Raw genomic sequence first — 13,548 nt, 5'->3', positions numbered from 1 at the left:
TGAACGCGTGGTGTCTGTTCTTTCGGACATGAATCCGCAACTGTTATACATTATATGTAAACTGAAGGTGGAGAGGGGAAGAAGGAAACGGAAGGGATGGGATCAGTGGTGTCTGCTGCATCGAGACATAACGCGGAATCAGCGGCGACGAGTGAAAATGTGTACCGGACGAGGAATCGAATACGAATCTGCCGCTGGGCCATCCGGGACACAAGCGTTAGCGCGGACTGACTCGGGACGCCTCACGACCGGCCCACATTCCCACCGAGCCCCACCTATTCGCATTCCCTGTCCATGTCCTCCATTCGCTCTCTGAGATTCCCACAGGATGTCGGACGTATTTGTGCATCCGCACTGGAGAAGGTGGAGCCATTGCCCAGTCAGGCCAATCAAATTATATGAATGCGTGGTATCTGTTCTTTCGGACACACGCTACCTGACTGTAGTTAGTTTTGGAACATTCATTTTCATTATTTCATTTCTGTTGTGTGTTCATCTTTCGCTTGCGAATTTTCTTGCTACAAATGCTTTGAGTTACTTTATAGTCTTTCTGATGAAAGATTGCTTCTTAAGTAATAGAACCCAGCACGTTGTCCTCGATGGTGAGTGTTCATCGGAGGTGAGGGTATCATCTGGAGTGCCCCAGGGAAGTGTGGTAGGTCCGCTGTTGTTTTCTATCTACATAAATGATGTGATTCTTGAGTTTCTCCCGGCGTATTTGACAATCAAAATATCCACGGGTGTACTGCCGGTCTATAGTGTCCAATGGGCACAATATTTCGGCGATCAAACATTCGCCATCATCAGGTGAACTGACGGACTGAGCTCCTGTGAACGTGCCGGCACGGAGATCCGTACACTATGGCACACTGAGCAGCCATAGTGTACGGATCTCCGTGCCGGCACGTTCACAGGAGCTCAGTCCGTCAGTTCACCTGATGATGGCGACATGTTTGATCGCCGAAATATTGTGTCCGTTGGACACTATAGACCGGCAGTACACCCGTGGATATTTTGATTACATAAATGATCTTTTGGATAGGGTGGATAGCAATGTGCGGCTGTTTGCTGATGATGCTGTGGTGTACGGGAAGGTGTCGTCGTTCAGTGACTGTAGGAGGATACAAGATGACTTGGACAGGATTTGTGATTGGTGTAAAGAATGGCAGCTAACTCTAAATATAGCTAAATGTAAATTGATGAAGATGAGTAGGAAAAAGAATCCCGTAATGTTTGAATACTCCATTAGTAGTGTAGCGCTTGACACAGTCACGTCGATTAAATATTTGGGCGTAAAATTGCAGAGCGATATGAAGTGGGACAAGCATGTAGTGGCAGTTGTGGGGAAGGTGGATAATCGTCTTCGGTTCATTGGTACAATTTTGGGAAGATATGGTTCATCTGTAAAGGAGACCGCTTATAAAACACTAATACGATCTATTCTTGAGTACTGCTAGAGCGTTTGAGATACCTATCAGGTCGGATTGAGGGAGGACATAGAAGCAATTCAGAGGCGGGCTGCCAGATTTGTTACTGGTACGTTTTATCATCACGCGAGTGTTACGGAAATGCTTCAGGAACTCGGGTGGGAGTCTCTAGAAGAAAGGAGGCGTTCTTTTCGTGAATATCTACTGAGGAAATTTAGAGAACTAGCATTTGAGGCTGACTGCAGTACAATTTTACTGCAGCCAACTTACATTTCACTGAAAGACCACGAAGATAAGATAAGAGAGATTAGGGCTCGTACAGAGCATAAAGGCAGTCATTTTCCCCTCGTTCTGTTGGGGAGTGGAACAGGGAGAGAAGATGGTAGTTGTGGTACGAGATATCCTCCGCCACGCACCGTATGGTGGATTGGGGAGTATGTATGTAGATGTAGATGGTAATCCGAAGCAATTATTGTGTTTTGTTTGGGCCATTTTCATATAAGAATTCAAAACTACTATGTAAGGAAATTTCGTAATTTGAGTGCATGGGAAATTTCGAGGAGAAACAACATATGCTCTCTGCATGTTCTTTCGTTTTTATTATTGCATTTGTATACTTTTCTCGTTTCTTTTCTTTAATTACTGACGGCCGGATTGAGAGGAATTGTTTCGGGAAAAGTCTCACCATGTTTCTCGGTCAAACCTTTCCTGGCAACAATTTTGTACTGGAGCGCGGGTTAGATGTGAGGCGGCAGCCTGTTTCAGTCCTTTTTCCTCGCATTTTACGCTATGTGCATACTGAAGTTCATAAGACACTATCTTATTTCATTCACTTTATGATCCACTGGCGCAAACTTTGTAACTTCTACATCTACGTCTACATCTACATCTACGTACATACTCCGCAAGCCACCGTAGGTGCGTGGCGGAGGGTTCCCCGTACCACTGCTAGTCATTTCCTGTCCTGTTCCACTCGCAAATAGAGCGAGGGAGAAACAATTGTCTATATGCCTCCGTAAGAGCTTTAATTTTTCGTATCTCATCTTCGTGGTCCTTACGTGCAATCTATGTTGCCGCAGATGAATAGTGTGGCATTCAGCTTCAAACACCGGATCTTCAAATTTTCTCCATAGCGTTTCTCGAGAAGATCGACGCCTTCCTTCCAGGGATTCTCATCTGAGTTCCCGGAGCGTCTCTGTAACACTTACTTGTTGTTCGAACCTATTGGTAACAAATCTAGCAGTCCCCCTCAGAACTACTTCGACGTTTTCCTTCAATCCGACCTGGTGCTGATCCCAAACACTCTAGCAGTACTCAAGAATAGCTCGCACCAGCGTCCAATACGCGGTCTCCTTGTGATTCATTTGCTTTCAGATCTTTTAGTTTTTTCTCTACGTTCCGGATGGTTATTAATATGTCGTCCGTACGGGAATCTGTCTGATAGTCAAATGACGGTTTGTTTGCACGGTTCTCCTGTGTTAAAGATTTCTTGAACTTGAAATTTAAATTTTGTAGATGGGGACTACACGACATGTTTTCATCGAGACGATTTTGAACTTTTGTTTCGAACCACTATTGTAAATTTTGAGCAGCAAGAGTGGGATGTGTCGTAGCATTGGATAGCCAATATAATCTGGGCCAGGCGCAGTATCCTACACTTGGGGCAGTGCAGTCTGGAGTTCCTCTGGCGAGAAGTGTTGTGTAATCTCACTGTTGTCCTCTCCAAATTCCGCTTCGACTTCCTTGTCCATTACGTCACATGGGGTTCACTATAAAAAAGAAAGATTCTAAAAGTTCGTAGGATGGTGGAGGTGCATGCATGTCCATTATCAGACCGGTTTTAAGGTTCCATATTCATCTACATCTACATCATTCTTCGGAAGCTACGTAACGGTGTGTGGAAGAGGGTAAATTTTGTACTACTAACTCAACCCTCCAACCCTATACCATTCGAAATTAGCGCTTATGAAGAATGATTGTCGGTATGCCTCTGTGTTGGTTCTAACTTCTTGCATTTTCTCCTCACGATCGTTACAGGAGACGTTTGAGGGGGAAGTAATATGTTGTCCGACTCTTCTCCGAAAGTGCTCTCTCGAAATAAAAATAGTAAATCTCGCCGTGATGTACAACGCCTCTTGTAACGTCTGCCAATGGAGTTTAATGAGCACCTCCGTAACGCTCTCGTGCCGATTAAACTACCCCGAGACGAAACGTACCACTTCTATCAGTCCTGTCTGGTAGGGATCGCAGATAAATCAACAATACTCGAGAATCGGTTGAACAAGCAGCGCTTTATAAGCCACTTCCTTTGGGGATGAGTTACATTTCCTTGAGATTTTTCCTATGAATCTGAGTCTCGCATCTGCTTTTCTCCCTATCTGCTTTATGTGGTCATTCCACTTAATGTCGCTCTGGATTGTTACTCCTAAATGTTTTACGGCAGATACTGTTCCCAGCGGGTTGTCATCAATAGTCTTGCTTTACAGGAGTGGACTTATTTTCCTATGTATGCACAATATTTTACATTTATTTTCGTTCAGGGTCAACTGCCAGAGCTTGCACCATTCATCAATTCCATCATGGAGGTCATTCTGAAAATCTTTACGATCTTCTGGCGTTGCTACTTTGTCATAGACAACCGCTTCACCTGGAACAACCTTAAAGAGCATCCGACGCTTTGTACACTATATATATATATATATATATATATATATATATATATATATATATATATATTGTAATAAGTAAAGATCCTATCACACTTCCCAGGGGAACTACCTCTACATCTGTCATTTTGCTCCGTTAAGAGCGACGTGTCGAGTTCTGTCTGCAACGAAGTCTTGAATCTAGTTGCAAATATGCCCCGATACTAGATAAGCTCGTATTTTTTTCACTAAACAGCAGTGCGGGATGATCTCAAATGTCTTGCTGAAGTCAAGGAACACGGCATCAACCTGTGGCCATTGTCTACGGCGCTGCGGATGTCATGGAGGAACAGAGCGAGCTGAGTTTCGCAGGATGTCTGTTTGCGGAAGCCATGTTGATTTTTATAGAGGGGATTTTCCATCTCCAAGAACGTGATAATTCTTGAATATAAAACATGTTCCACAATTCTACAACAGACTGTCAACGATATATGTGGTATCGATAGTTACGATGCCACGGCGTAGGCGCAAGTCCTTAGGTTGGCACCACGACACCGGCACCGACGACAACGCCCTCTAGCCAACGCTGTGCAGCTCTACGAGCGCCGCTCCGTATTCAGCCCTTTTGATTCCGAGGAGACGATCTAGCAACATTGTTTCTACTTCATAGGGGGCTAGCCATTACAGACTTTGTTACTTCAATGATAGTTTGTCCAACTACTAGTAGTTGTTAGCGTTGATGCCTGTGCGGCTTCGCACCTACGTGCTCATCTCAGCCAAAGTTAGGTAATATTATTTGGACACGTTCATACACCAGTAAAAGAGTTTTAACTTACGCAGTACCGCAGTACTTAACCTTTTCCTGCTCCTATTCGCTTCCTACATTCGGCCTACCCTTCAGTTTACAAGAGCAGACCCTCCTGCAGCCTACCAGGCGGGATACAAAAATACACGTCTATAACTGTGTGCATCTCTCCCAAGGCCCTTCTTAAAAACGGGAATGACCTGCGCTTTCTTCCAGTCGCTAGGCACCCTCCGTTGCTCAAACGATCTAAGATAAATTCCTGCCAGAAGATGAGCAGTTTCTTTCGCATAATTTTTGTAGAACCTTATAGGTATCTCAACTGGTTCTGACGCCCTTCCACTACAAAGTGATTGTAGTTTTTCTGTTCCACGACAAGTAAACTCAATATCTGCCACTTCGATGTTCGTATGGAGATTGAAATAAGGCACCGTGTTACGATCTTCCGCGGTGAAACAATTTCGGAAGACCGAATTCACTATTTCGGTCTTCTCTCTGTTATCTTCCGTTTCGCTGCCAGCATGGTCACTGATTGAATGAATAGACGGTTTTGACACTCTTACTGATTTTATACACAACCAAAACCACTTAGGATTTTTACTCAGATCGGTTGACAAAGTTTTACTTTCAAAGTCATTGGACGCTTCTCTCACTGCTCTCCTTACATTTATTTTTGCTTCGTTCAGTTTTTTGTTTCTTAGCTAGCTTTTCACTTATCTTGAATCTGAGATGAAGTTCTCTTAGTTTATGCAGAAGTTTTCTAACACGGCTATTAAACCATGGTGGGTCTTTCCCATCCCTTAAGACCTCACTCGGAACATACTAGTGTAGGGCATATTGCACGAATGCTCTGAATCTTTTCAATTTGTTTTCCGCATCTCCGTCCTCATCACCGAATATTTGATGCTAACTGCTCAATACTCTGAAATTTTTATCCTGTCACTCTTGCTAAGCATTAATGTTTTCCTACTTTTCTTAACATTCTTTGCCAAGCCTGTTGTCATGGATGCCATCACAGCCTTATTGATCACTGATACCTTCCATGTGCATGAACTGATTCATTAATTTTGTAAGGTAGCAGCTTGAATGACTTAATTTCGCACCTTCCATGAGATTCTATGCGTCGTAAGAAATAGATCGATATGTCACATGACATAGTATTGTTTTGTATTGTATTGTATTGGACTGGTGCCCTAGAAACGACAGAGAGGCTTCATCCTGCCGTAGCCCTCAGTGGTTCACAACCCCACAGCAGTCCACCTGCCCCACCGCCACCTCACACCGACCCCAGGGTTATTGTGTATTGTGCACTTTGGCCCCCAGTGGACCCCCCGGGAACGTCTCATACCAGACGAGTGTAGCCTCCAATGTTTGCGTGGTAGAGTAATTATGGTGTACGCGTACGTGAAGACAGTGTTTGCGCAGCAATCGCCGACATAGTGTGCCTGAGGCGGAATAAGGGGAACCAGCCCGCATTCGCCGAGACAGATGGAAAACCGCCTTAAAAACCATCCACAGGCTGGCCGGCACACCGGACCTCGACACTAATCCGCCGGGTGGATTCGAGCCGGGGACCGGCACGCCTTCTCGCTCGGGAAGCAGCGCGTTAGACCGCGCGGCTGGCAGGTCGGGCATCACATGACTTACTTGGGCGATAATCAGCAGATTTGACTATCAGAATGTACTGTATGTAATGCAAAAAAAGTGTGACACTCGAGTCGACGGTATTAACACACGTAAGCCAAATCCTGCATGTCAATGAGAAAAAGGTGAAAAAAAAAGAAGCTGCTGGAAGAGATGCTTGAGTTTGGGAGGGACTCGGGTTGCTCGGCTACGGATCGCGCATAGCGGAAGGTTTTTAGCAGGTTGTGACCCATGGCGAGGGTGACGGTAAATGCACCAGGCGGTACATCGAAGGAAACAGGCGATGGCCAAGCGCTGCTTGCGACAGAGAAATTCTTTAGAAAATTGCGCTCGGGAGTTTCCAGATGGATACAAATAGGCTTGAGACGCAGTTAAAGAGAGCCGCATTTCTGATCACGTGGAAGATATGTGGTGCTCTCGTTATGTACACGTGTATCTTTTAGGCGTCAGGAGTGGGCACACAGTGTCCGAGTGGCTGAAATAAACTCTTAAAGAATATAAGTGGCTAGATTGCAACGCAGTTTGAAGGTACGTTCTTTGCGATTGGCGGGGTAGTTTCCACGAAATGAAAGGAACGCTCCCATAGGTCTAAAAGCCAGTGACGCAAAGCATGAAAGGACAGAGTTGGGGACAGTTTGCTACGAAAGACAGAATACCGAAAACTTTGGGGACTCCTCTGAACCAGCGTCAAGTGTAAAACAGGGCGCACCACGCTCTTCACGACGCAAGAAGAGGAATATTGTGTGAACACTGCGGTCACTTTGGCTGACATTCAGCTAGAAATTAACTGAAGAGTCGCTGAGTTCCGATAGCGGAGAAACGAAACAGCCATGTAGTTAATTGTTCTTGCGAGAACTGAGAGGGCGTTGAGATATACATGCTGCTCCATTTATGTGCGTGTATATCGCCATATTTTCCAGACTAGGGGTGAGTGGATGTTTTCTCACCTAACGAGAAAAGTAGGGCAGTTTCAGCTGATTAGATTTTTATAGGATTTTCAGAGGGCGAGGGCAGCCATACAGCCGACAACACGTCGCAGCTAAAGGTAAATGCCGCTGGCAGAGGCGTAAAAACATTGGATTACCAGCTTGCATCCACTGCGAACACGAGAAACCTCGAGTAATCTTTTGAATATCTTGTCACAAAAACTAACCAACCTGTGGAGACTTGATTGTCATACTAAATAGTACCGAATTTAGAACCTGGAATCGGATGATTTGACGTAATATTGCCCAACTCAAACAGTGCTTCACTGTCTACATGTAAGAAAAAACTCGTAGCGAACCTTCTATTTAAATTTGATAGTGTTGTGTTCAGTGTTATTTCTGCTAATCAGGACATAATACATTATCTTGACAATTGTCCTGAAATTGTCATGTCACACTATGTAAACCAGTGTGCCTGCTTGACAATTATACATTAAGTAAACCAATTTTGTACAGCTAAAGACCCATATGCTGTGTCGTAGAATAATGGTTCACTCCTACATCATTAATTTATTCTAGTGACGCTGACGCACTCACAGGATGTTTTTGCTGATGTCTGATGAATGTGAAAAGGAGTGGAGTGTCAGAAGTTCAGGTCTGTTTGTTGCCAGGAGGACTAAGATGTTACCCTCACGAGTTGGTTTCCTATCTTTACAGTAATTTTGAGACAAGATATCCATAACTCTGGCACAGGAATCCCTCTCTCTGGCACCAGTTTTGATAGCACAACGCTCCCAATCTATATATGGGAAGTTGAAGTCACCCCCTATTACACCGGCATTATCAGGAAAATTACTACGATATTCTCCAAGTTCTATCTGAAGCGCTTTACCACAAGAGCTCCTTACCCAGGAGGTCTATAAAAGCATCCGATTACCATTTCTGACCGATGTTTTATATTTAACTTCACCCAGATTAATTAACAATCGGAATCCGTGATAACCTCGCTAGATTTTATTAAATTCTTTACTGCAATAAACACGCCACCACCACTGGCGACTAACCTATGCTTACGATAAATATTCCAATACGAACTTACGATTTCGACAAACTAGAATACACTGATCTAAACTATACGCTGTACTCCTTTTTCCTTCATAAATTAAACAATAGCGAAGTTTAAAGCGAAAAATGGTTCCAGGCGTGCTTCTTGACTTAACCAACGTACTTTGCGTTAATACGAGGGTTATAACTTAATAGTGGCAACTATTTATTCATAACAGATACAAAAGAGTTACATGTTTGCACCTGTTACTGTCCTTCGCCGTAGTCACCAGCGTTGTGTAGAACCCGTTGCCAGGGATGTGGGAGGCGTAGTGTACAGTTAACAGAGCCCGTTTTGTTGATGGTGCCAATGGAGCCGTCTACTGCCTGACGAATCTCTGGAATAGTTCTGAAGCGAATGCCACGAAGTCGTTTATTCATCTTCGGAATCAAATGAAAGTCACCCTGACTTAAGTCCTATTACTGTTCGTTTTTGGGGCATCACTTGCGATCAGCTTTGCGAAAGAAGTGACAACACTTTCTGCGCAACCCACCCATCATTTTGCACGATAATGTGCGGGCTCTGTTAGGTGGATGGGACTGGTAAGTACTGTACCATCCACCATACTCCCCGGACGTAAGATCACAGTTCACAGTAACTGACGAAAAGTCGTAAAGTAAAACGGAAGTAATATCTGGCCTTCCCCAAGGAAGCGTCATAAGACCTCTGCTGTTCCCGGATCTACATAAATGATTTAGGAGACAATCTGAGTAGCGCTCCTAGATTGTTCGCAGACGATGCTGTCATTTACCGTCTTATAAAGTCATCAGATGATCAAAAAAAAAAAAAACTGCAAAACGATTTAGACGAGATATCTGGCAACTGAGTCTAAATAATGAAAGCTGTGAAGTCATCCATATGAGTACCAAAATGAATCAGATAAATTTCGGTTACACGACAGACCATACAAATCTAAAAGCTGTAAAATTCAATTAAGTACTTAGGCATTACAACCACGCACAACTGAATTTGCAACGATCATATAGATAATGTTCTGATTAAAGCAAACCAGTCGAATCCTGCCTCGGGAATAGATGTGTGTGATTTCCTTAGGTTAGTTAGGTTTAAGTAGTTCTAAGTCTAGGGGACTGATGACCTCAAATGTTAAGTCCCATGGTGCTCAGAGACATTTTATTTTGAAAGCAAACGAAAGACTACTATATACTGTCAGAACAATGAGAAAGTGCACAGTTCTACTAAAAAGACTGCTTACAGTAAGCTTGTACGCCCTCTTCTTACTGTGCAGCGAGGGATCTGCATCAGATAGGATCGACGGAGGACATCGAAAAACTTCAAAGAAGGGCAGCTCGTTCTGTAGTATCGCGAAATAGGAGAGAGAGAGCGTCACGGGTATAATATTTGAAATGGGGTGGCGATCATTAAAACAAAGCCATTTTTGGTTGGGGTACAATCTTCTTAGAAAATGTCAGTCACCATCTTTCTCTTCAGAGTGTAAAAACATTCTGTTGGCGCCCACCTACATAGGAAGAGACGAACATTGCAATAAAATAAATCAGAATTCGCGCAGAAAGATTTATGTGTTCGTTTTTCCCGCGCGCTGTTCCACAGTGGAACGGTAAAGAAACAGCTTGGAGGTGGTTCGATGAAACCTCTGCCTGGAATTTAATTGGGAACTGCAGAGTAATCATGCAGATGTAGATTCGCATAGCGCCTGCTTTCTAACATAGATTATGCTTCTCGGAGGATATTATTAACGACAGGCATAATTTGGTTAATTTTGTTGGGCAGCTTCGAGATGGATGACTGTGAGCACCGGTACAACGAATACATGTTGGTTTATTGGCCCTCTCAAAGGCACCACTTCTCTGTGCCCTACGCAGTATACGCATCTTGTGTTACATCTGCACTGCTTGCTGCCACGTCCATATCCCAAACAATTGCATGATTGTAAGAAGGAGGGTCCATACACGTCCACCAGACAACGAACCCAACGACCTATGGGAGCCGCTGCGGTATATACGTCACAATACAAACTGGAGACGCCTTTGTTACCTTTTGCTCATTCTGGATTATACACACATCAAAAAAAAGTTTTGCATCACCCCAGTTCCTAGAACTCCTGAAGATAGACATTGACTGTGGATATTGTATCACAGACACTGTCCCTTTAACTGTTCAGAGATGTCGCTAAACCCGCCCAAAGATGTAAGCAACCATGGATGAGCAGCGCCTATTAGACCGAGGGGGTGCAACAGCCGATCAGTTCCAGTCATTCCACCAGGAAGGAGGCACAAGGCTCGTGTTGTCTGCAGTTCAACCATGCCTAGACGGTTAATACCGCGGTTCGATCGAGTCCGTATTGTTACTTTGTGCCAGGAAGGGACCTCAACATGGGAAGTGTCCAGGCGTCTCGGAGTGAACCAAAGCGACGCTGCTCGGACATGGACGAGACACAGAGAGACAGGAACTGTCGATGACATGCCTCGCTCGGGCCGCCAAAGGTCCATGTTTGCAACCACGACACCATGCAGTGCGGTACAGATGGGCCCAACAACATGCCAAATGGACCGCTCAGGATTGGCATCACGTTCTCTTCACCGATGAGTGTCGCATATGCCTTCAACCAGACAATCGTCGGCGACATGTTTGGAGACAACACGGTCAGGCTGAACGCCTTAGACACACTTTCCGACGAGTGCAGCGAGATGGAGGTTCCCTGCTGTTTTCGACTGGCATTATGTGGGGCCGACGTATGCCGCTGGTGGTCACGGAAGGCGCCGTAACGTCTGTATGATACGTGAATGCAATCTTTCGACCGATAGCGCAACCATATAGGCAGCATATTGGCGAGGCGTTCGTCTTTATGGACAACAATTCACGCTCCCATCGTGCACATCTTGTGAATGACTTCCTTCAGGATAACGACATCGCTGTACTAGGGCGGCCAGCATGTTGTCCAGACTTGAACCCTATCGAACATGCCTGGGATAGATTGAAAAGTACTGTTTATGGACGAAGTAACCCACCAAAATTTCTGAGGGATCTACACCGAATCGCCGTTGAGGAGTGGGACGATCTGAACCAACAGTACCTTGATGATCTTGTGGCCAGTATGCCACGACGAATACAGGCATGCATCAGTGCAAGAGGACGTGCTACTGGGTATTAGAGGTACCGGTGTGTACAGCAATCTGGACCACCACCTCTGAAGGTCTCGCTGTATGGTGGTACAACATGCAATTTGTGGTGTTCATGAGCAATAAAGAGAGCGGAAATGATGGTTATGTTGATCTCTGTTCCAATTCCGGAACTCTCGGAACCGAGGTGATGCAAAACCTTTTTTGATGTGTGTAATTTTACTAAATCACCTTATGGGAATAACTTCGCAGCAACTCGTCATTTTCGTTAGTGATTCGTCCTCCGCACGGGAGGTTTCAACATTATTGATGACGCCTCGTTTACTAGGAAGAACTTTGGACTGTAGGCCTCCAAATTTGCTTTGTCTAAGAAACTGTAGATCGAAGGCATTGGCCGTTAATCCTGATAGTGTGTCAGTTTTAACACAGCTTTTCCCTAACGCCTTAACATTGATGATGTGCTCGAATAATGATTGGAAGCCCCGACTAATCAGTTTTCCTACTGCCATAGTGTGGAACCTGCTTATGTTTCTGTCTCTATCTTCAGAAAACAAGATTAAACGCCCTCTGTAGCTACTTGCGCAGAAGTTAGCAGTGCGACTTTCACGTTAGTGGTGACGGTTCCTTTTCGTGTGGCATCGACACGTAGCACTTCGTCCAATTCGTACCTTCGGTCGTCTCTACCTTCCGCCTCTGAGCGGTCCCGTTGGCGTTTCTGCGAGGGCCGCAGGTCACTCGCTCTCGTCGCATCGATAGGTGGAACGTGTCGGTTGTGGGACGCGACAACTGCGTCGCTACTCACTTCACTGATGCGTGCACGAAATGCTTTGGTGTCCATTGCAACACTATGTGACTGGCTTGTGGAGGGAGGGGGGGTTGCAATCGTCGACGTCCAAAAAGTCTTAACGATTCGGTATTGCCTACACACGTAGAATAAATACCGGGACGAACTGCAACTTGTAGAATGAAGTGTTTACACCATGCGTGCATTTCATTCGCACGAATGGCACAACAGCAGCCCCCTTTGCACAACTGTTCCCTGTGTTGCCAATCTGCAGGCGCCAACTAATTCGATGCGACAATAACGGAGCGGAGCCAAATGGAGGATTAACGATGGAACTCGAGGACCGTGCGATGTACGGGTGCAAGCTCCAAATATAAGGACTCGGCAAACCATTAACCAACTTCCCTTTGACATTGGGACGCTGATAAGCTGCACAGCTGTACTCACGAGTGGCGCCCGCGTGGTGGCGTGCTCGTCGTCGCTGGCGTGGCCGTCGAGGCGTCGGCGAGCCGTGCTCTCGTCCAGGGACATGCCTTGCCGCCGGTGCTCCTTCCCTTCGCCAGCTGCAACAGAAACACACTCGCTATACTGCCCGCACCCTTCACTACACCTAACAGGCACGAAATAAAGGTTTCAAGGTAACAACTACCAGTCGAGATTCGTTGCAGAGTTAACATCGAGTGCCGTTTGAAAGAACACTCCTGTCACTGCAGAGCGCTGTAGCAGGTATAGAACTGGTACTGATCGGCCACGGGATCTCCACCGCTGACGTCAGTGGCGGCGTGCGAGTGGTGTATATTTCTCAGTCGCTCGTACGGCATCGACGCCGCTGACTTGTGATAGACTGGTAAGAAGGAGATATCTCGTCCGGAGGTGCCCGCCACGAAGCAGCGACTGACGTTGTCACAGTTATTGGTGTATCGACGCAGGAATGGAGGAATGGGGGACCACTCTCAGCTGTGTAATGTGGCATAAGAACGGTGGTCGTAAAGAGATCCCAAGTGGCAGCGACACGAGACAGTTGTCTCACTACATCAATTACAATGTTTTTGAAACCCGATAGCTATTGTTGTTGTACGTGAACGGAGGTCCATTTCAACCAGTTTCCAAGCGTATA

General features: G+C 45.4%; 1 protein-coding gene across 1 annotated transcript in view; it reads right to left on the bottom strand.

Annotated features, from left to right (window-relative positions):
• The window catches only part of LOC126298483 (sodium-dependent transporter bedraggled), a 673,679-nt gene that overhangs the window by 394,294 nt on the left and 265,837 nt on the right, over positions 1-13,548 (bottom strand). Inside the window, exon 3 of the mRNA XM_049989817.1 lies at positions 12,879-12,994. Within this exon, the coding sequence (XP_049845774.1) occupies positions 12,879-12,962 (84 nt within the window). The 5' untranslated portion in view covers positions 12,963-12,994. The remainder of the gene's footprint in view (positions 1-12,878; positions 12,995-13,548) is intronic.

Source organism: Schistocerca gregaria, chromosome X (assembly GCF_023897955.1).
Source record: "Schistocerca gregaria isolate iqSchGreg1 chromosome X, iqSchGreg1.2, whole genome shotgun sequence".
Lineage (NCBI taxonomy): Eukaryota > Metazoa > Arthropoda > Insecta > Orthoptera > Acrididae > Schistocerca > Schistocerca gregaria.
Note: the sequence above shows the minus strand (reverse complement) of the source record. Positions and strands in the feature narration are given on the sequence as shown.